Source organism: Acipenser ruthenus, chromosome 1 (genome assembly GCF_902713425.1).
Source record: "Acipenser ruthenus chromosome 1, fAciRut3.2 maternal haplotype, whole genome shotgun sequence".
NCBI lineage: Eukaryota > Metazoa > Chordata > Actinopteri > Acipenseriformes > Acipenseridae > Acipenser > Acipenser ruthenus.
The window spans coordinates 35,372,848-35,398,148 of record NC_081189.1 but is presented as its reverse complement, the minus strand read 5'-3'; the positions used below and the strand labels follow the sequence as shown (position 1 = coordinate 35,398,148).

Below are 25,301 nucleotides of genomic sequence, written 5' to 3'. Positions count from 1 at the left end.
ATATATAAATAAAAAGTTCCAGCTAGACTTTTATTGTATAATTAATTACTATTAGTGTCATTGTTTCTCTCGCAGAAATGTCAATCAAATTTTGAATCACTTATCTTCATGGGAGTAACATTCAAAACTCAGTAACTTACTAGTTTCATCGTGTACATTAAAAAATAATTATATATTATTTATTTTACGCCTATATTTTCCAAATTCTGTCATATTCATCGTTTTGAAGGTTTAAAAGAAAAAAAAACTAAAATATTAAATCAGGAGACTAAATTAAACACTTCAACTACAGCACGTAATTGACAGGCTGTTGATTTGCCTGGCACAAAATGCTCCTGGAGCCTCCACACTTTGAACAGCATCTGTTATAATGAGAATAATATTTCAATCATCCATCCCACTGAGGGGCTGAATAGCAATTCTGCAATCTGAATTTAAGGATATGATTAAGTTAAAGGTTTTGGGGTAAAACTGTAATTTAAAGGTTAGTATTATGCATAGATGCTCCAAGATGCTTGGATGAGGCTTTTCAGACCAGCTTTAACCTTTATTAGTTTCCTTTCTGTGAACCAGCTGTGGTAAATAAATATTTAATTACTTTTCATTTTTCAGAGTCCGTGGTGTGAATTCAAATAACAGCTGCAACTAGATATGGATGGACGTGAGTCTTTGGCTCTTTTTATATCCTAGGTGATCATTTTTCCTCTTTAATCAATAGACGTTCAAGCTATTTTCATTGGCATCCCCCTATTTGAATTGACATTGCAACTGAAGAACATTTGTCTTCTGGTAGAACTGAAAATGAAGGACTGTACATGTCAAATCTGACTGTGGGATGAAAGTGTGTTGACTAGAAGGATATACACCACATTACAACATTGACACAGTCTATACTAGGGCAGCAGTGTGGAGTAGTGGTTAGGGTTCTGGACTCCTGACCAGAGGGTTGTGGGTTCAATCCCCAGTGGGGGACACTGCTGTTGTATCCTTGAGCAAGGTACTTTACCTAGATTGCTCCAGTAAAAACCCAGCTGTATAAATGGGTAATTGTATGTAAAATAATGTGATATCTGTATAATGTATGTAAAATAATGTGAATCTGTATAATGTGAAATAATGTAAAAATGTGATATCTTGTAACAATTGTAAGTCGCCCTGGATAAGGGCGTCTGCTAAGAAATAAATAATAATAATAATAATAATACTTGATAGCCAGCAGGCCTGAGGGCTGAGGGTACTGGTAATGGGATATGACGCTGCTAAAATAGTAGTGATGGCACCTTGGATGGCAGCTTATCAAGAGATGCCAAAGGACTCGATGGGTATGGAAACTGAACAAAACTCTCACAGAAATCCCAGCCTTGAATAAAAAAAATGTAATGAGATACTTTGACAGGAGAGTCCAAGGTGATGTTCTTTAATATACAGGTGAGTTTTGCACTGAAATAACCTGGGGTCAGTTTCACACAGCACCGCAGTCTGCTTAGTCAAGCTTATTTTCATATTAGTAAATAAAATGAAAGAAATAAACTATCGTTAAGACTAGCTGATTTTTTATTATTGGTACTGAAATATAGGGTGCTGAGGTTGTAAATGACTTTAGAAAAGGCAACGACACAGTGACATGTCCACAGGAAACATGTTGTTTCCTGTTTGTTGGGAGTAATTTAAATTAGCAATCACAACAAAAGCACAAGACACATTAAATAAGACCCTAGGCAACTCATTGAACTTGTGCTGATTAGACTGTCAAGCTTGAACAATGCTGATGGTTGCTTGTTTCCACAATCCAAGGGGGGCTGCTTGTTTACAGGTAAATCTGTCTTCGGAAATGCAACCAGTCCTGGAGGAAAGCAGATGAGACACCTTGTAAATGGGCTGTATGCTTTCCACAGCATAGGAGCAAAATACCAACCAACCAAAACATGTGAACAGTATTGCTTCATCTTGCTTCGGTGCAAACAACATTAATAAAACTTCTGACAGCTCTATTAAAGCTCTGGCTAGGCTCATCCTTTGTCTTCATGTCATCTGTTTCTCCTACACTGGTACTGTGCAGCTACAGTATGTGGCTTCAGCACTCCTTACCAGCAATGCACTTTTCCAGGGGTTTGTGTTACTGGTGATACCCATCTGCTTTTCCACAAGAAAATAATAACCAAAATTGCAATTATATTTGTGTTTGTTTAAACATAATTTAAATGTAATCCCGGTCTCAGTTATCCTTATCTTGATGACAAAAACCACAAAGCTATAAAACAGTTTTGTCATTACAGTTTTGTCATCAAATTCAATATCAAGACAAACTGAAGACACTTTACCCAGTACCAACATGTTACAGCCATATCATTAAATAGAGGGTGCTTGAATTTAATGAAAATCTTTATTTGTAGTTCAGGAAACATGCAACTACAGTATAATTACATTAAAAAACTAGGGTTAGTAACGGAAGTTAGTAATAGATGGAAACTTTGTAATGCTTTTTTAATAGACTTTTTTAGGTTGTTAACTGTTAACTATCACATTATCAGATGTTTCATATAAAAAAGCCATTTCAATTAGCAATGGGATAATGTCTCTTTGCAGGTGCTTTGCATCAACATTTATTTATAGACGTGTGACAGGCATATCTAAGGCTCATTGAAATTCAGCCTTCTTGACTTTAATCTGTTTTCAGATGATTTATTTCCCTACTAGCACTCTTTGTGAGCACAAGAAAATGGATGTGTACAGTGTGTGATGCTGTGAAGGGTTGAAGAACACAGCCTAATTGTGTCTTAAAAGTGTTGATAGGCCTAGAATTGAGAAGTACAGACATATTTTCCTGATGCTTTACCACCAAATTTATATTTTAAGCAATAGACAAGAATCAGTAACATGCACAAACCCTGCCAAGGCTGTAAATCTAAAATAAGATTTAGGTCCACAGTATGCACATATTAAAATGTAATATGGAAAGGTACCTCTATATTTTCCCAGATAATGCTACTATTAATAACCTGTTTTAAATAATGCCCTTACTGTTTTATCACAATTGGATAACCGTACGGTATTTGGGTCACACATTTTAAAAACCTGGCTTCACAGTCAGTTCATTCAGTAAATATTTGAAAAACATAGTTAAATAAATGTGTAAAACAGAATGTTTTTTTCCCATATATGGGCTCTTTTCCATTGTCCATGTATCCCCACAGATCTCCCTGTATTCCTGATGCCATACCTCTCCCAGTTGGATATCTGGCTCTGACTGGCCTCCATCAGTAAGATGTCATCAATTTCATCTTCGATGCGGAAGGGGTGCTGTGAGATGGGTTCATCCTCGGGGCAGGAATACTGTCTCATGTAGCGATGCATCAGAGCCTCCTCCGCCGTCAACCGATCCATGGGGTTAAAGGTCAGAATCCGCTCCAGGAAATCAATAGCTGCCAAAGGGATGTTATTTTAGTAGTAAGGGGCAGAAATCTTACCAAGAATAACAAACAACTTTCTGCCGCAAGAACTGTCAAGCTTCTGCACAGAGAAACAAAAAATGTGAAAACACATTGGAAAAAAAACTCAAACCTGAAACTCTGTATCAGAAATGTATGGTATTTTTGACACACATGTGCATGATATTTCAGTTCCATATGTAAGTCAAGGCTGGTCAATACAATTTAAGTCCAAGTAAGTCCCAACCTGGTCTTTCAACAATAAGGACTTCTGTATTGGATTGGCCTTCTGTAATGGGGAAGGTGTTTGAGATACAGCTGGGCATGAGTCAACCTATCTTAAAGGTTTCAGAAGGGGGCGCATGCTGGGGGGAGGGGGGGGGGGGGGGCGTAGATAGTTACATGTTAGTTGAGCAGTTCAATATTTAAATGGTGGTCATTTACTATAAGGGGCAAGGTCAACAGTAAATTAATCTTTTCATACATCATATTTCGAACATGGATTATATCTTTAGCATACAGCTTTAATTTCATCTGCATTTCACTTTTGCTCCTCCTGTGATAAAATGTTATGGGCTTGTCTATGTATTTTTTTCTTTGGCAAAATATGATGAATATTGCTGAATAGAAACGCTTGTGATGAACAGTAATGCATGGAAGTTGTTGGGTCTCATGAAAGCAAATAAGAATGGACAGGCTAGAAAACTAGACTAGCTCTTCTGACTTTACAGACCAATGCCATATCAGGAAAGATATAAAAACAAAGACGACAATGTCTGAACATTCATATTACTAACACTTCAGTGAAGTTTGACTACACCAGGGCTTTAATGAGCAAAGATCTGGCAAAAAATCTTGCAGCTTCTGCATCCTTATGTAATTTTTGTTTTCTTTCTAGCAAAGCTCAATTTTTATCTGATTTTTATCAAAGCATTACAAAGGCTTGAGTGGTTTTAATTTATAAATTTATCTTCAGTACTTTAGCAGGTGTTTCAGTTGATAACTTGAAAAGGTTCATTATTGCATTATGCATTCACATTGCACAGTGTGATGAAGCCCTGCACTAGTCTTTCATGTATATATGCTGCATTGCCACTTGTCATCGGTCTCAAGGATATGCCTTTAAAACAGATGTAATGTCCCAGAGATTTCTCCTGTATATGCTTCCAGTGGCTTGCTAAGTTTAACACAGTAAATGTGCCATTTGCAATGCTTCCCCCATGGTTATATTTTGCATTTACCATAATTTACAAAGCTTTTCATGTTATTTACTATGCTTTACCATACCTCTCCAGACTTGTTTACCCTGCTTTCAATATGCTTTATTACACTTTGCTATGCTTTTACTATGATAATCTTTTATAAGGGTATGGCCTTAGATGCTGTCAGTTCTATAGCACAGAGGATATATATCAACTTGTACTCTTCCTGTAATTAAAGTAATCTTAAATGTTCCCCAACACAAACCTTGTGCAAATCACTTGAACATTGCATTACAGACTATGCAGCTAAACTCTGCAAACTATAGGCCTCACTTATGTCCCAACACTGTTCTTTGTTGTATGGTACCTTCTGCATTGACCTCAGGCAGCAGGTCCTTCAGTGGTTTCTTCACCTCCCATTTGGAGTTGATGTACGTTGGCATCACCTTGAGAAGCTCCTGCTTGTCCTCCTCACGGATTACTGGAATTGTCTCCAATATCAGCTGCATCTGCTCCAGCTCATGGGCCCCTGTGAATTAAACACACCGAGGAGCTCAGCTTTCTGAAACGTGTCACTAAAACCAGGTTCCATCAATCACATCCACGCTAAATCTGGCTAACCCATCATCATTCCATTAAAGACTTGTGCCTTGTTTACATCTACCCCTGGGATTGAAAGCATTTTGAAATCAATCCTATTTGTTTCCATCAGCAGCATATCAATATCAACACGGTTTGAGCTGGGACTTTTTGGGATTGATCCACTTGCTTGGACTGATGTCAGTACCATTGATAATCCCAATTGCAGTGCACCAAAAGTTCACTTGCTCATTGGGATCATGAGTTAAACTAGACCAAGTTTAGTACCAACTGCAGCGCACTAAACCAGACCCTTGGGGAGGCAAAAAAGATCCACATTAAGTGAACATGGATTCTTTGAAATGAAAACTTTGCTCTTTCTGGCCCCTATTGCCCATATTACATCACCCAGGTGATAATAAAAGCCCTAATAAAAACTATAGTAATTTACCATAGGCATTTTACATTTTTAAATGCTTTTCCAATGCTAATACAGTTGTTTTTTTATCTCCTCGTACATCATGCTTATCAATGCTTTCACTACGTTAGATTATTCTGTGCGTTATATTGTTTTTAAACTTGCATTTTTATTTTTTGTTAAAAAGCAAAACAATTGAAAAAACGATGAGATTTGTACAAATTGCCTTTATAATGTTGTCTACTTGTATTAGTACTTCATTGCACAGAAAATGATCATTCAAATCCATTGACCCATCAAATGCAGATTTGATCCCTTAGGCACTTATATTTTCATGCCAGTGGTTTATCTTTCTATATCTGTCTAAACAATATACAACATATACTGCTGGAGATTGTGTAATAAAGACTAGTTAATTTGCCATTAATATGGTATTATTTAAAGAAAAAAAATACTTTGACATCCCTTAATGATTCCACATTGCATAAACCTAATTTAAACATTGCAAATAATTAAACAGATTTACCAAATAATTCCCTTCTCTGACATGAGGAAAACAAATCTGCTCATCTGGTATTTTCCCTTCATCCCCCTAATTTCTGAGTGCAATTACTACAGTAATTTATATTAAAGCATTTCTCAATTCTATTGTTCATCCCCAGTCTACTGGCATTGATGTCTACTGACTTTGCAATGCTCTTAAACACTTATGAATAAGAGATTTATTAAGATGACATTTTATTATTCCTCAAGCTCCATTAAGCTGCAAGGAGATGCTGTTGACCTCCAAATGAAAAGACGGGCAAGTCTGATATCTTTGATGTCATCAGCCAGCCACACTTCAAAAGATGCAGAATGTCAGCAGACCTTAGCATAGTATTCAATCCACAGATGTCTAGTTTGTTTCTCTTGCTCAACTTTATATCAGTAGCAGGCCTTTTTACCAGTTTTCCAACCCTACCCTGGGAGATTTGTCTTGAACTTCCTAATTCCCCTATCTGGTTATCATTTGACTTACTCCTATTAGCTAATGGGAAACTGTGCTTAATGATTGCCAATTGAGATGACAGGAAACTTAATGGAATATGTGATGACTTTCTGAAAACATGTCAGTTAAAAGTACAGGAATGAAAAACTGATATGAATTACTATATTACAACTATGACAACAACCTCCCTAGAGCATAGATAGGACCTGTATGATGCAACACTGCAACAACTTGTATAAAACTGTATCTTTTTCTGCTGTAAAGGCCTGGAAGCCTTAAAGTTGTCTGCAACTTCTAGTTGTATATGTAACACTTCAAATATGAAATTATAAATCATTACTTATGTTTCGGTATGAACCAAAAGACAATTTCTAAACATCTATTTTAAATTTAGCTATTCCCTTTTTTTTTTTAAAGAGCACCAACAGTGTAGAAATGCATGAATAAACCAACAAATAAATAAAAGCTCCTAATAAAGAAATAAGCGATCTTTCCAATGAAAGCAAGTTCACATCATAGCAATGGCTGTATGGTCAGCTTGGAGAGTGTAATTAGGTGGTAACACAATGTAGCACAGAAGAGCTAGATGGTGCTGCCAACACCATGGAGACAAACTGCTACTGTCATAGGGGTTACCCCAGGCCAGGGAGACAGAGAGACAAAGACAAAGAAGGAGAAACTGCTTTTAACAATGCCACTGCTGATGTCACCCTGCGAGTGATGCCAACTTAGGAGAAAAAACACACACAACCCCAGCATCTATTATCTCTCTGTCAGCGGATTTCAAAAACAGTTGCCTGGCTCCAAAGTCCACATGGCAGAGGAAACCAATGCAAACCGGCACAAACCTGCTCACAGCCTGACACAGGAAATCACAGCATGCAGCTCGCCCTGCATGCAAAACCCTGCCATTGATTCCCTGCTTAAATATTAAAAGCGGCACTGCAGGTAAAAGCGAGTCTTTTAAAATATACATTATTCATTTAATTGGCAGACAGATACACACAGATATTACAAACATTACTGATTAACACTAAATGGTGTTTTTTTTAAGAGCCCCTATACGAACAAGCCAGACACTTATTTGGAACTATAGTTTTTGTGAACAAGAACAAAGCATTCCCGGGGGGAAGCGCTATGTCATATTATATTGAATGATTTGTAATAATAAAAATAATATAGAAAAATATCTGTGTCATTGATATGTTCAGGGGTTAAAGATAATGTGGCAGTGAAAACTTCATTTCTTCTGGACACCACCTGTAATGGAACTTTATTGACAGAATCATAGAATACAGCTCGTGAAAGAGTCTGTAAGTTCCTTCCTACAAGCTTTATAATTACAGTGTTTGTATTAAACTATCTTCTCTCACATCTATTGTGCCCCCATTGCTGTGTTTTCTCCCTACATTTTTTGTAAGAGCATACACATTTTTTTTTACTCCTGTGAGTTTTGCATGTAAGTTTGCACTATAAATGTTACATCCTTTCAAAATATGGTTGAAACATTTTAACATCACTGACATCACTTTAAAAGCAGTTTTCCTAATTAGTTGCATAACCATTTTCAATGCCTCCTTAATGACTCGGAAAGTAAATCACTAAGTAACACTCTCTTCTATATTGCTCCACAAAAAAAAACAACCCAAAAAACAATGATTGTTATACTGTACTGTGTCCCATTCCGGCATTTGTTTCAGTAAAACTGCAAGTCAAGTGTTCTAATTAGTCTATAGGACACTGTGACAAGATTGAAAGGAGTCCCTGTTGTAATTCGCCCATCCGACCACCAGCAGCGCTGTGTAGGGCTGACTGTGATTGGGTCAGGAGGCTGAACTCTGACCAGACTGAAAGTTGCGGGTCAGGCAGCCATCTTGGCCCAAGGCGGAACCATGCGGTCGCCGAGTACCATCATTGCAATCAGCTGTGCTGTGCTCGTCGATTGGCTGACGTGGGGCAGCACGCTGATTGCAGTATTTAGGCAGCATGATTTTGCCATTCGGTCTCCCTGTCCTGAACTGAAAACACGTGCTGTGCTTTGTTGTTTTGCTTTTACAAACCTGCTGTAATTCACAGAATCCTGAAGCTTTGGAAAACCCTGGTGGATTACCGCAGTGAAAAAACCCAGGACTAGTCTTTATTCCTCGGAAGGGAGCCAAAAGGCGGTGAGAGGAAACCCACTGCAGCAGCACGGAGAAACCCAGTGCTTCCTTTGTTGTTGTTTTTTGTAACCGCAATGTTTTTATACTTTTTATTTGAAACCTGAGTTTATCATTGCTGGTATTCCAGGTAGTTTTCTTGTTTGTTTTCTGCAATACTGGACAGTTTATTTTCGTTGTGTGTTAAAATAAAATCTTGCCCAGATACCATTGTTGGTAAAGGGCTCCAGGACTAAACGTCACTTCCAGCTCCTGTGTGCTGTCATTTCTGGTCCTTCCCTAAGCTCCACCCACTACCCTCCCACAGACATATATGCACCTTTCTATAATATATGGACACATCTGTTGTGTAAAAACAGTTTTTAGAAGTCTTCTGACTGTGTCTCCAATTTTTGCAATACTCCTGTTGCCCAAAGGAACAGACAGTGTGTTGCATCATGACAGCGTGTCAGCCTGGTTCTGCAACATTATGTGTTTAAAGACTGACCCAGATATATCAGAAGACAAAATGTACATGCATAATTAAAGATCAGAGTTTAGTTACACCCCTGCAGTTTCCTATCGTGTTTAATATTTATAAATCATAAGAACCCTCTCAACTGATCACAGTGACTCCAATTAGTATTTAAAAATCAGAAAATGATTTACAAAAAGAATATGATCTCCATATAGGCTTCAGTTAAAATAACATGTCACTGTAACTGTTAATGTATATTTAATACTAAAGTAAATGACATTGTCATTTTCAACTCATCATGCTTATGATTAGCATTTACATGTTTTGTTTTTTTACACTGCTTCTTCATTTTTTGATTCACGCTTACGCTGGGTATACTGCAGCGAACTAAGAAATTGAACTGTTTTTTCAAACCATATTTTTCTAGAATTTACCGAACTGCTCCATTAATAATTATAAGAAAAAAAAAGAAAATGAGTATGTGTTATGTGCCCCACTTTAAAATATCACCTTCAGAAGGCATGTCTATACAAGGTTAGCTGTCACAGAAAAATACATCAGCTTTGTACAAGTCGATGGCTGGGTATAAAAGTGTCATGGATGTTGCTTTGAGAAAGATCCTGTGAACTTGGTGTTTCTGGTAGTGCTTGTGTTAGACTATCCCTTACCATCATTTATTGTTGCCTCTCCACTGGCTTTACATTTGCTCGATATGAAATTACTTTGCCATATCCCACAGGCCTGACCATGACAGATAGGGGAAGCCGTCTTCCACATTAATGCATGAAAGATATTGTATTTACAATCACGGTACATTTGGTGTAAACACATTAGGTGTGAAATTATTTTCACTGAGGGAAATGCAATTTTCAGTGAAGGGCACTTGAATAGAAAGAAATGATTTGCAGACTAAAAAAGTTACTTAATAACCTCCTACTCTCTCTTCTAAAGCATATATAGTAATATGGATCCTATTCCATTCCCCCCCCCCCCCCCCCCCAAACAAACATATTTAAATGGTTATGGACTGTTTTGAATTTCTTTCTGTTTATGTACACTGTTACATATTTTGCCACATCTATTCTGCCTTGTTTTTAAATCATACACGTTTAAAGATGACACACGTTAAAAGTGTTTTTGCTGGCGTTTTTAAAGCAATTCCATCCTTTAATGTGCCTTTTAAACTGCCCTCCCTATGTCCCTAATCTATATGGAGTTCAGGTTTTCATATGTATTTTGGAAGGTGTACAACCTTTTTATTTATGGATCAAGCCCTCCAAAGGACATCTGTGGTTTCAGTTTGTCTGTGAGACACGTTGCTGAAGCATAGGGAGGGATATCAATTCTAAAATAGAGCTAACATTATCAAAATGACTGTAAGCTCCTGTAAAAATGCAAGTTCAAAAATCGTGCTAAAGAATAACTGCATTGCGGTTCTTCACATTTATATTAAAATGTACGGCAACAGAACAGCCTACATATACCCAATATTATAAAACTTGTGCTAAAGAATGTCCTTAGCAAGTTCCATCACAACTGGTAGTAGGGACAACACAACTATAAACACAAACAAGCTTACCAGCAAACAGCATCCTCCCTGTTAACATCTCTGCCAAGATACAACTAGTCGCCCACATGTCAATGGCTTTGGTGTAATTGTTGGGTGAAAGGAGAAGTCGTGGAGATCGGTACCATTTAGTCACAAGTCCTTCAGACAGATAGCCCTGGAAGACAGGAAGAAAACCGTGTATGTTATCTTCAGCTGGCACTGTTTTATACCATCTGTGCATTTTCAAATGTACTATAGCATTTCTTCCAACTCATTATGCCCAACAGCCTTTAATTAAAATGATTCAAGGGGAAGTTATATGGATTGCAGTGACTTCAGCTACCACTTTTTCACTTTTATTTTTTGTATTTCACCATAGGAAAACATATTTGCATCTCATTTATGGAAGACTGCAACAGTGACATTCAGCAACAAAATATAATAATAAAGCTCTCCTTTCAATGTATAAACATGTATGCAAAAAGGAAAACAGCTGCCAAATTGCTTTTGGAGGTAAGCAGGAAAAGGCATTGATTCTTTTTCAAGAGTGAACTGAAGACATACAGAACACTGGGAAGAAATATATGTGGTATGCAAACAGTTACATCCCCTCATGCACCAGATTTTCCAACCAGAATAAAAGGTTAAATTGCTAATCCTACTGTACGTCCTAAGTAAGCTTTTGCATACAAATAAATGTTGATAAATATATTATGCACAGGTAATCGATATGTATTTTTGTTTTAGCTAATTTAGAAAAATCATGGAAAGTTTAGACTTACGGATATTCCTCCCTGAGGTAAAACTGCAGAAGATATTTAATATGTATATGCTAATGTATTATTATTGTTATGAAAAGAAGATATACAATATAAACCTGAGTCATCTAAGTACAGCCTTGTTTGGTCAAAACATGACACGAATTTTCAGCATTTGTAGAGTTGATTTAATACCACTCATATTGCTTGATAACTTATTTGCTAAAAATCATACAAGAGAACGAAAACCATGTCAAAAAACACTGACTACCTCACCATGCAAATTCTTCTATTGTTATTTGTTTTTGGTTAACACTAAAACAAAAAATACCACTAGATGTAAACTTTGATATGCTTTAGCACTTGATCTTCCTTCTTTTGGGGCTCTTTCTGTGGAATTTTCTTTAGAAAAGCTTTAACCTTACGGAGCATCTACCATAGGATAATGACAGCTCTACTCGGAACCTGATTGGACGATCAGTGAGGTTTTTAAAATAAATCTAAAACTTATATTGCTGATCTACAGAGACATTTGGTAGACAGCTGGTCATAAATATTACAGCCAGGGCTAAAGCTGTACAGCTCTCTCAGGCTTGTAATTAAAACATGACAAGATTACAGCCTGTTCTAAATAATCGACAGAAAGTAGTCAACTGAATGTGACTGCTGAAGAAACGCAGAGCGATGTTGGAAGGGAACTGTTTTTAATTGCTGCATGAAATATTGAGTTGAGTTTTATAACTCTTTTTGAGAGCAGTCTTATACTTTACTGCTTAATTTTTGAACCAATGACATTAAGAAAGTCTGTCAGCTTTGCATTAACTGACTTGTCAAAGCATGTTATTGGCTGAAAGCGTATCGGTGAATAAGGGAAGCAACGGATTGGTTATTGACAGTAAAGAAGCCAGTGAAGGGGTGAGGACAATTTCACCATCCAAGTGAAATGGCTTCGCTCTTTCTTTCATTCCACTCTCCGCTCCGCTCACATTGTATTAAAATGATAAACTAGCCGTTTTTCTTGCTGATTACAGATGAAAAGATGTAATGTCCATTCACAAAGGAATACTATTTAATCATCCTTATTGTAGTCCTTAATTTTTATTTTAAAAAAATCACCAGCTATGATCCACAGACAGATGGACACACTGATGATGTTGCTCACATTTTTATATGGCACAAATGCAGCTCCACAATTGGGAGAATATATATTTTTCCCTCCATAATTAATTATGAGGTGCAACGCCAGTCACACTGAATACAAAAGTAAAAAATAACTTTAAAAAAAAATGCAATTCCCAAGTCTGCAAACATAAAAGTGCCTAATTCTGGTTTGAAACTGGAAAAAGAGTGGTTACCATGCACAGGCATGATGAAAAATACTGTACAGTGACTACATCTATATTTGTCACCTTCTTTTTTTCTAACTCTTTTGTGCAAACTCCATGGCCGAACATGTATTTAAGAAAAATAAAACCGTGCTCAGTTCTTCTCAGTGCTGTGAAAGAGCGGGCCGGAAATGTCCACTCCGTGCTCCACTCCCCTGCTCCATATACAATTGGATTGCTCTGCTCATACTCTCTGGTCCTTTTCAGAGTATGCTACAAGCAACTGAAATGCTGTCTGGATCTTAGGCTGATCAGGTAGAAAATTCAATCTTTTGAAATGGCAGGTCTGTGTATTGCCGCTGCGACACGAGCGAGGTGGGACACGCAGCATTGACAAACCAGTCGTGATTCTTCTGCTTTTTTATTATAAATAAAAAAGGAGGACCAATACACAGACCTGCCATGCACGATGGGAGTGTGAATCTTTACTGAAAATGGAGGTAAGCCCCAATGCCTTTTATGTCTGCAAGTCGTGGCAGTGCCAAAGGCATATAACTTGAACCCACAAGTTTCACTGACTGGCAAGATAACAAATGAGAAAAAAACATTGAGAAAGATTTAATTTTTTTTTTGTTATTATCATGTATTAATCCCCTACTCTTCTGCACACATAATTTTACACTGTTAATACATGGTTAATTATATGTTAACATGCTGTATTGTAGCAAGTGTTCTGCATTAAATAGCCTATTAAAATAAATGTATGGCCCGCCAAAGATTTTTTGTGATCTGCTGCTTCCTCAAAGTTGCCCACCCCTGATCTAGAGACTGCTCAAATCAAGTTCATACTCTTAATAATGGGATGGCACTTACACTACAGAACTCACACTTAACCGAAAGAGAAACTCATTTTCATGTCTTGGACGACAAAATGTAATTAAAAATGTATTACGGGAAATCTGATTTTCTCTGAATGTGAGATCAAACTTTCTAAAAATCATTTTCACAAATCAAACTGAATTCTGCATTTTCACACAAAGCTTCACAGTCCCTGATGACAGTCTTAGTCTTGCTGCGATTTTAAAAGGTTGATAAAGGCGACCTTACAGCTCTTGGCTAAACAAAATCGGCTGATTAGATCATCTGAGAAAACACTTTGGAAAGAAAGCTCTGTGCTTCAACATATCTAATCCCCTACCACTTCACGGACGTGGGAAGGAGCCAAGAAGGTTTTTAAATTCTGAGCAAGATCAGGGACTGCAACTGCTGCTGCTCCCATTTCCTTTGTAGACGGAGCTTTGGAACTGAGTGACCTATACTACTGTCTCCATGGCGATAATTTTCTAAACAGCCAGGAAACCCAAAACCAAACTAAATACAACATAAACTAAATAAATGCAAGAATAATGACTATACTATTTAAATGAGTTTCAATAAATGAACTGTGGTTCAAATAACAGTTAATAAACCAAACATATGAGAAAACCAGACGATCAAAAGATTTTCTGTCTTATAGGACGGAATCGCCCAGTGTGCAGTTAGCAACCAACACAGATACTTGTGTCTGCTCTCAACAGGAGATTCCTGACAGTTCATATACACCTTCCTTCTACTGCACACACATTCTCAAATGTTTACTCCATATTGTTAGTATTCCATTTTGACGGATAGAAAAAAACACCAATTACAATTCTTAAATGTTTCATTACTTGCTGCTGTAGTGCAAACCTTGACTCATGCGTCACCCTCCTGCCTGATTTCTTATTCTCCAGCTTCTCACCATTTTCACAATCTCGGTTTCTTCTCATCACCACATCATTTCACACATCAGTTCTGCTGGAGTTGCCTCTCAACATTCGAAAATGTAATCTGTTATTCTTGTAATATGCCTAATATGATTAAAAAAACAGGAATGCTGTATTTTGTACATACAAAGGTATTTTCACAAATACTCCAATAAATCATGATGTATCTAACACACAGTACATACCTGGTTTCCAAGATCTAATCTTCAAAAGCTTAACCCAGTGGTTTTCAACCGGGGGTACTCGTACCCCTGGGGGCATTTCTAAGGATCATAATGATTCTTTAACTGTATTATATATTATCTCTAAACCACTGACCATACATATTTCAGCTCAAAGGTTAGTCTGACTAGTTTCAAAATGATCATTCACCTGTACACATGCGTGATTTCCACTGAGCGGGTTTCCACTTTGATATTAGGCGTGGATGCATTTTAGTAACAATGTTTTTGGTGTTTGATAGAGTGCATCCAGATTATCCCGTGTATCGTTTCCAGAGTAAAAAATGGACAAATTTCTTACTTGCAAAAGAAAAACGAAAGAAGAAAACACAAAACAGTCAGAAAGAGCAAAGTGACAAAGTTATTCCGTCCCTTTAGATCATTTTTATGCTTATCATTGTTAGTTATTATAGTTTTATCTTGTTAAATTAATGTTTTTGATATTGTAAACAATAAATTGCACACGTAATCATGCTGCAATGGGAAGTAAATTGTAAGGTGATAAACATTTACAGTGCAGACTATTTTGGTTTATAATAATTTTGCCCAATAGAAAGCGAATATGTGTGTTTCCAAAGAGATTCCCAGATACTGTCTTCTGATTCTGTGCATCCAAAGACTTGTAATTAAAAGTTTTAAGAATTACTGTTTGGTATTCTATCCTAAACCAGCAGTTTGCAAGGCCCAAACTGTTGTGACATAAATTATATATTTAATAAACGACGGGGAAAATAATGTGTTAATCAGATTATTCTGCTTTTTATTGCAGCTGTGGTACCATTCAGTAGAGCTAAAATTGTAAAGAGGTACTTGAGCTGAAACCTCCAGAAGGGGTACAGTTTCAAAAAAGGCTGAAAACCACTGTTTTAATCAATCAGAAGTACTTAGTATAATAACTTGTTACAAACGTTTCATTATATCAGGGAAGAAGATTCTACTAAAGCAGGTATAATATAACAAATCAGAGACCTGCATTCACACACATGTAAGTCATCAGGATCTAGATTCTGATCAAGAACATGTGACTTCACTATACCACATTTAATTGCAATTCAATTAACGTTTCTAAAGGTATAACAAAAGTACAGTACTGGTCACCTATTAAAGTTAGAGTGAAAATTGATATTCCCCTAAAAGCACATTCCTGTTTTCCACCACTTGATTTAGCAGCTTTTAGGCCTAAATGCCTTTCACAAAAAAAAAAAGCTCTCAGCCAAATCATACTGTCAAAGTAACAGCACATTAGCTTCAACGAAATCCTAGTAAATCATCTGTTATATCATCCCTTCCACTCTAATATATACACAGTTTAGCTCAATGGGCCTGATGAAATTGTTGCCGTTATTTATGCTTTTGCTTTCTCAGTTCTACAGTTTCAGGAGTCTTGCAAAATGCTGGCATGCAGATTTTTTGTTTCTTCCTGTCACTTTTGCATTCATAAATTAGGAAAGCCAGCCCCAATGAATATCCATGCTGAGAAGAAATATGTATATACTGCTAATATTTAGAATGCGGTTTCAAACACTCTCTAAGGCAAATCCTATTGTGAACACGGCCTTATATAGAATTATACTAAACATGTCATTGTAATCTGCAAGGAAATCGCAACTGGGAATATATTATGACTTTAAACTGGGGCCACTTTATAAAAAAAAAATTTAAACAAGGGCCTTGTTGGAAAACATGGATCGAGAATTGATTAGCAGTTTGCTACGCATGTGGACTGGCAGAGCTATACTGGTGTTCTTTTCTGAAAAGAAACTAATATTGCAGATAGCAGACTGTTTGGTTCAAATTGCATGTACTGCTAACAATTGATAAGAGACTTTGTGTCTACAAACTTCTTGTCCAACATTGACTGCAAGCTAACAAGATAACAGTGCTATGGACCAGAAGGGGCCAGGCTCTAAGACTTTTGGGAATACAAAGCATAAAGGAGCTAAAAGGCTCCCAGGGACTGCCGTTGGACCCAAAGGTTCACAGGGAGAGTAAGAGATAATGCCACTGGACTCAAAGGGTCTAAGGCAAAACGGAGAGATAGTTACAAGGAAGATGACAAAAACCAGATGTATGGACCTTCTTGTGGCACCAGGAATGCACTGAGTTCAGAGGTCGTCACACTAGACTACACACACACTCTCACACTAAATGAAATATATGTTAACAGGATAATGAGTTGTACCTTTTATATTGGTTAAGTGTCAGAGAAAGAGGAGGAGAGAGACACCTATGCAGAAGGGTATTTAATGTCATGCAACAATTGTAAGAACGAGTATTCTGTGTCCTGTACCTGGGACCAGACTCCCTGCATATTTCAATAAACCTAACAACTGACTGAAGAAAAGGACTCTGTGCAGTTTCTTGAATCTACTTACTCACCATCCTCTTTTTTAAGTTACATCAGGCCTTTAAAAAAAAAAAAAGTCTAGTTTGTATATGTACAGTTTTGTAAACTGCTTTAAAACTGCTTTGATATATATATACATATATATGTTCTAAAACTTCATTTATATCTGCAGTTACACACTTCACAATTTCAGTTTAATTCAAACAGCTGAAGACAATTAAAACATTGACATTGACACTGTTTTCGACTACTATTTAACACTGGCCAATTTGCTGTGCATAATAAAGAAGCCACATCAAGTAAACCTCTAGTCTCCGAGAAAGCAATCGTGCTAAACTAAAGAAACATATACTACAATTCTACTGTGATATTGACTGTGACTGTGACTGTGGTGGTTTCCAATTAAGAATTTTTTTTCACCCACAGACTCTCTTAAGCCAAGGCCAGCTATTGGAGAACTATTGTTCAGTCTTCGCCCTTCACTTCTCTGCATTGAAGATACGGTGTCTGGCCAGGGAGAAAATGTCTAAAAGTAGGAAACAATCAAAGGGATGTGTGACATGATCTCATACGGAAGAGGATAAAATGTCTACATTTCACAATGGAATATCCATCACCAGCTTCAACAATGATAAGCCGGCTGGAGGCGCAATAGAGTATGTGCATGCTGGGAAGTCAATCATTATGCATTACCTTTAGGCTGAAACAAAGACAATGGGTTCAGCTGGATGAGCATTTACAATGTGCACAGGCTCATACGTGAAGCAGACAGCAGCCTTTTTTTACTGCTCTGGCTGTTGCTGCCAGAGGAAGGAGATGGGTCATGTACAGCATCTAAAAACTAGGTGGTTCTGTTACCAAGGTGTGTCAAATAAGGATATTCTTGTGTTGCAAAGACACTTAGTGGAAGTTAAAAGACCTTAGACATAGCCTGTGTACAAACATCCATCCCATATCATGAGAAGCCAACATAAAACACACAGGTCCACACAGGGTGAACTAGTAATATGTAATATAATAATAGTAATATGTTCAAATATGTTCACTTTAAAGTCTGTTTTAAATCTCTTTTCAAAACGTCTGCTCTAGTGCACTGATATTGTAAGGATTATTGCCCACATTGTCCAAACTGGTAGCACAGCAGTAATGATTCATGATGTGTTACGGAACAGAAAAGCCAGCGCACTTCTTATGTTTATTTATTCTTTCTGTGTTTTGCATTTTTGTGTTTTAGTGTTCTTGTTAATTCCAAACTGGTTTAAGCTGGTTGGCTTGTTTTCACAGTATGATTAAAGTCTATGTATAAATTAAGTCTCTCTAATAGCCTCCAGCTTTGATGAAGTGCTGGTGACACTGTATGGGTAATATGGCACAGGCCTACAGAAACGGCTTCATACATTTTAGTGCTGCTCTGAAAATTATAGGATTCTAACAAACCACAACTGTAATATAAAGCCCATACTTCATAGAAGAGGTGGGTTTTCAGTGCAGTTCACAAACTCCAGATTCTCTCTTCATTGTCGTGAGACTGTGACACAGCATGCACATATATATCATTGTGCAACCAAAACATTGTGCGACTCTTACCTTGTTAGTTTGAAACGCAGACACCCTCCTCTTTGCCATCGACAAAATCGCTCAAAGATAATGTAAATGAGGCCACAACCTGATAGTTATGCCGACTACTGGCACTGGTGCCGACTGAAAAACCGTGTCCTTAGTTTTTCATTAACAATTTTTTTTAAAGTACATGTTAATGTTACAAAACAGGAGTTAATTAAGGACTAGTTATCAGAAATACAACTCAGAGGGTCATTATAACGTCTAAATTGGATTTCTACAATAACATGCTATGTCCCATTATTATTATTATTAATATTATTAGAATTATTATTGTTCTTTCTAATAACAGATGGGTTTACGCAATCAACAGGCAGCACTGGGATCGTCTCAGGCTGCATCTCATAGGATTCATTATTGATTGCTGATTGGCACTGACTGAGATTTCTTTAAATTAAAAGAAAAGTGGGATGTACAGTATTATCCAGAGAGACAACTAAACTGCCTCTGAATTCTAGCTGTACAATACAACTTAACCATGTATGAGAGCCGAAACAATCAATAACACAGTGCTACAGTCCCCACGGGACTATGATCCTCTTTCAAACAAGTTTATTGGAATCATATCTTGTTAAGATACATACTGTTGTATAATCAACCATTGCTGTCTTAATTCCCTTTACAAGAACAACCTGGAAAAGCTGCTATCTAATGGCTTCATTTTAGATTGATTCTAAATAATGAATCAACTAACCCCAGAAATAACTTGTTTCAATTATTCATCTAGGAAATGTATCTAGAAATACAGGGCTCTTAACAAGAACAGTTCTCATGCACTGTTATGGTGCAGCACATTCTCTCACAACACAACAATAATGGCATGTATTATTATGGGCCCTATTGTTTTTATTGTTTTGAGTTTTTATCAATTAAATAAAGTTTCATATTTAAAAAGCTGTTCTAGGCTGGTGTTAAAAAGGTCTTGAATATCAAACTTTTTTTTATATGTCATAAAAAACCTTATTTAAATCACCCATGAGTTAAAGCTTTGTGAAGACCACAAGCATTACGTTCCTGATAGAATGTAGTAGTAGCAAGCAGGGGTGAAATTCTCAACAAAAAAAGTGCAGATACTCCTGTGCGCAGCCAGGTGTAAACATTACAAAAAATTAGACAATTTGAGTGCCAATGAGTGAATACTTCTAAAATGTATAGCTATCGACATACAATACATTTAAAAATATAAAATAAGCCTTAAAAAATAACTGCTAAAATGTAACCAGTTCAACATTAACAAAACAGCTGAAAATACTGAAAGCTTGGTACCCTTTGCAGGTAGCACTCAGTCGTACTGTAATATAACACTTATGTTAAACCTTAAACGATATCAAGATGTGCCACTATGCAGTAACTGCTGTAGAGAGTTTTCTTTCAAGATATCCTAAAAAAGGGGTGATGATACAAAAAGGTCTAAGTCAAACAAAGCACAGTAGGGGCTGAAAGACCCCTCAAATTTTAGGCACTAGTAAAATTACAACATAGATCTCTGTTATTTTTTTTTTTCTTTTACTTAATACTTATCCCACAATGATATATCCTGGGTGCTTCTCTGTTGTTTTTCTGTATAGATTAATTACTATGAATTATTCCAGAAAAAAATAGCTTTTGAAGAAAATGCTTCTCAAAGCTGAACAAGAGGAAATATGATGGAATTATGTCAGTGTTACACATACTGTACATATGGTTGGAGAAGTGAAATACAGACTGGCCGTAAACAATATACTAATATATATATATATATTTAAATCATTAAGTTCAACAATAGTAATTACTGTTGTTGTTTAACAGCTGCTCGTAATTAAAACAAATATTTTACACTCGTAAAGAAAAAGTTCCAGCTAGACTTTTATCATATATTTAATTACTGTAACTGGCATTTCTTTCTCTCGCGGAATGGTCAATCAACTTCTGAATCATTAACCAACTGGATTTATGAAGAGTTTAATTTAACACGACAAGACTTTACGTAGCTAGCGTGGACACAAGCATGACTTTAATTTTTATCTTTATGGGAGTAACATTCAAAAACTCAGTAACTTCGTTTTTTTATTCATCATGTACATTAAGAGAATAATTATATATTATTTTTCTCTGTAGCGCAGTTCCCAGAATTCATTGATACACATACTTTACTTTGAAATGGATTTTATTTCACAATTTTACAAATTCCGTCATATTCATTGTTTTGAAGGTTTAAAAGAAAAAAAAACTAAAATATTAATCAGGAGACTAAGTTATAGATTTCAAAATAGTAAACTTACTTCAGATGTCATTCGTTCTATGAATAACCTTTCTTTACTTTCCATTCCTTCAACAGAGAATTAGCAGTCTATATTAGGGGAGGGTACCAGTACATTATTTTGACAACGTCATATCAATAAGCAGATGAGACTGATTGGTTAAATAATGATTGGCACCAAAGCTGTCAAATAACTTCTCATGTTTTTGCTGCCAAGAACTAAGGTAGTCATTCATTGCCATTGGTTTATTTTGAGATTATTTTAATGATTGTTTAGTTTTTCTGTGACGTGACCGCTAACGAAACGCTAGTGGACTGAGTAAAGCCCCGGTCACACCTGGAACAATAACGATAACGATTTAAAAAAATCGTTCCAGTTCAAATGAACGGAGGTGGTCACACCACGACGATAACGATCATTGTAAAACGATAACGATAGCTATCGTTTTGATCGCTTTCAGAGCGATTTTTTCCTGCTACAACGACAACAATAAATGTTCCTGGCCAATCAGGCTGCATTAAATGTGACATCATCACCTACCTGGTGTTATTTTATATATTATTTTAAACACAATAAACAGTAAATACAGGCATTGCAATGATTTACTACAGAGAAGACTGCCCTCCACTGTTCCACCGCAGAACATCATGCCACAAAACTGTTTTTTTTAATTATGTGTTATAAATTATTTGATAAACATATATGATCATAGTACAAGCACAAAGTATGATCCTATATGCTCCATTAAGGCATGTCAGTCTGCATATTGTAGTTGCATTATTTTTGCTTTAAATACTACTACTACTAATAATAATAATAATAATTAGTATAAATATATACATAATTTATGGAGTATCATCTATCATCATATTAAGTAATGTGTAACCAACGATACACACCATGTTCTTATTTTATGTTTTACTTTAATGGGAAGTGGTTGTAACCAAGTCGACCATGCATACTTCCTTGAGGCAATACCCACAGCATAATTTTCAGCACCTGACTATACCAACGAGCGTGTGGAATTCCCCTAACTCCTCCCTGCTCTTCAGTATTCTGTGTACCACCCACACTCGTCTTCTCTGTCTCCTACGCCTTTTGTTGATCTAATACAACAGGAGTATTTCTTAATGTTCCTCATCACTGTCCCTCATCTTGCTGGAAATAAAAGTGGACGTGTACTAAAAAGTTGATTGGCATTTGCTGTACAAAACATCGGAGCCCTTTTTCATTCTGGTGCGACCGCTCCATAAACGATTTACGGTTATCATTATCGTTATCGTTCCAGGTGTGACCGGGGCTTTAGAGTGGATGGAATGCAAGCAAATTGGATAAAAAGCAGATAAAGTAAGTCCCAGTACCCAGTACAATCCCCGTGCTGAGTAGCGGCAGAATTTCACCCCTGGTAGCAACTATACTTGTAATTTTGCAGAGAGTGTAGATCTCACACTCAGATGGTGTAAACAGATTAAATATGTTAATATCACATTTTTGTCTAAGAAAATAGTATAACAGAAACACTATTACAGAAAAGGTGATTCAAACTATAACAATATTTCAAGGTGGGAGAAGATACTGACCCCTACAGGTAAAACTACCTTTAGGAAACAGAAACAAACTCGACAGCAACCTAACCTAAAGTATAGTGTGCAGAAGATTAAACCATGGAGAAACGTAAGAAAACAGTCACCAGTCACCAAGGAATTGTATTTTAGTGTAAAACAGAAAATGATTGTGAGGCACTGCAGCTTTACAAGGTCTAGTCCTTCGAAATGCTGTCGGACTTCAAGGGCCACATCAAGCATTATTTAATGTTTCTACTTGTACAACAATGCATACATTTATTTATGTTGCTACAGTATCATGGAAGCCAAACACCCATACTGGTCAGTTCAAAGACATGTTTCAGAGACACATTTGAAATGATACAGAGCTACTGTATGTGGGGCTATAAAGAACCGAAATTAAAACTCTAAGCGTGGAGGTGTGTTACTCAAGATCATTAATGAAAATCTATGGCAGAAATGGAAAACAGTAAAAATGCAAAACAGTAAAAACTTGGCCAGGGTGTAAACATGGAAACAACAGAAACACAACTTAAAGAGCCAAATCAACATTGGACAAATTATAACGCTACGTTTTTGCTCATTAAACCTAATCTCTCCCATAAAATTGCCCTGAAGAAACTGATAAAAATGGCAGCTTCTACCGTGGAGATCATAACATGGTTTAAATCGTTTATGAAATGCATACTGATGTGTCATAAATCCTTTCATGGTGTTTTTTAATGATGAAGACAAATTCAGAAGTGTCAGCTACTTACTTTATGTGAGTAGTGGGGGTCCACAATCCTGGCCAGGCCAAAGTCTCCAATCTTAAGCACCAGGTCCTCTGTGTTGATGAAGATGTTGGCCGGCTTGAGGTCCCTGTGTAGCACGTTGGCGGAGTGGATGAACTTGAGCCCCCGGAGTAGCTGGTACATGAAGAGCTTGGCATGCTCTTCAGACAGGGGCCCTTGCTCCAGCAGGTGGGCCAGGTCTGTCTCCATGTGCTCCTGGACGATGTACACGGTGGTCAGCTCACAGAAATCCTGGGAGAGGGCATGCCCCTGGGGGCCCAGCACCTGAAACACCTTCACCACGTTGTCGTGCTCCAGCCGCCGGATGATCTTAATCTCTCGCAGGGTGTGCTTGACACTCAGGGTGTCTGTGATGACAATCTTCTTTACTGCCACCTTGCGGTGGCTCTGGTTGTCCACGGCGGACAGGACCAGCCCGTTGGCGCCATATCCCAGGGGCTTCAACTCAACAAAACGATCGCCCAGATCAAAGCCATGGATGCTTGTCATGTAGTCACGCTTTGCTGCCATTTTCATTAGATCAAGAGCATATTGTTTTTGCCCTTATTTTATTTTATTTATTAAATTAATAATTATAAATAAATAGATACATGAATACATTAATTAATAAATACATAGAAGATTGCTAAAAGGTTATGTTTTGAAAATGAAAAAATGTTAACAGAAATGTCACCTTATATTAAAAGATTCTTTAAAAATGTGAATAAATAATGCCTGAAATATTAGATGAACACTGTTGAATGCTCATTGTCATTCAATGACATCATATTCCAGTGTCTGCAGTTCTGGCCATGGCTCCCTAAAGTTATATTCCTCTCAAATTTCCAGGAGCTCATTCGGTGTTTCAAAGGCATAGAGCTCTGGATCCCAAGGGATTGCAGGGCTCTTGTCTGCCCGATTCCTAAAAGAGATCTGAGGTTCTGATACAGTTTCACAGTGCTGCTTCCAGACACACTTCTCCTGTTGTGCCCTGCCAACAACTCTGATCTTTACAGCTCATTAAGATTTTTATTGGTGTTTGTTCTGCCAGCGTTGTTCCAACACATTGGCCCTCTTCCACCTCTGCTCACCTCCTGGAAAAGAAGGCAATAACAAACAAAAAATTAACCAACTTCATGAGAATAGTTAATGTGTAATCTTTGTACATAGCCACGAGACAAGGGAAGCAGAGCTGTTGCTTCAATAGGAACACCAGGTTCTCCAGAGCTGACATTAGAAGTGTGGTCAGGTTCATGTCATACATGGACACAAGCACCAAAGGAGACATACCTTGTTGAATGGATCATTTCAAAATTAGTTTCAAAAGCTTTTCCCCAGATATGTTCAAAGGCTGTGTGTGCGTGTGTGTGTCTAATATATATATATATATATATATATATATATATATATATATATATATATATATATATATATATATATATAGTGAAAGAATCGCACTCACCACAGATCGTTGCCCCTTTAAAAACACTGACCCAACACACAAATGGATTTTTTTGAAGCGCGGTTGCGCAATTTTTTAATGAAAACACAAAAACAAAAATAAACAAAACAAACACCTAGCTCTCCTTTGAGCAATAACTAAAACAAAACAGGAACCTAAATTAAACAGGACAGCTAAGCTGTTTACCTGTACAAAAAATAAACAGAACAGCACACACAAAACAAAGGCTTCACTCTACCTTTTCTTTTAATTACAGCTGTACCCACACACCAGCACAGTCGGGCTTCTACCCTCTTCAGCAGCTGCCTAGAGCAGACTGACTGCTCTCTTTTTAAACCCTGCACCTGGCTCCAATTTTCAATAGTAGCCAGGTGCAGGTAATGATCAATCAATAAAACAATTAAC

The 25,301-nt window shown here is 37.0% G+C and overlaps 1 protein-coding gene across 4 annotated transcripts in view; it reads right to left on the bottom strand.

Moving 5' to 3' along the window:
- Positions 1 to 25,301, bottom strand: part of LOC117421242 (mitogen-activated protein kinase 4) — a 42,642-nt gene that overhangs the window by 5,434 nt on the left and 11,907 nt on the right. Inside the window, exons 1-5 of one of the 4 annotated variants that reach the window (XM_059024308.1) lie at positions 25,135 to 25,220; positions 23,420 to 24,528; positions 10,811 to 10,955; positions 4,998 to 5,159; positions 3,221 to 3,422 (exon numbers count right to left, since the gene is read on the bottom strand). In XM_059024308.1, coding sequence (XP_058880291.1) covers positions 3,221 to 3,422; positions 4,998 to 5,159; positions 10,811 to 10,955; positions 23,420 to 23,971 — 1,061 coding nt within the window. In that variant the 5' untranslated portion in view covers positions 23,972 to 24,528; positions 25,135 to 25,220. Of the gene's footprint in view, positions 1 to 893; positions 1,844 to 3,220; positions 3,423 to 4,997; positions 5,160 to 10,810; positions 10,956 to 23,419; positions 24,529 to 24,896; positions 25,109 to 25,134; positions 25,221 to 25,301 lie in introns of those variants that run through there. The other 3 variants (XM_059024311.1, XM_059024315.1, XM_034035371.3) reach the window with 3 other exon arrangements.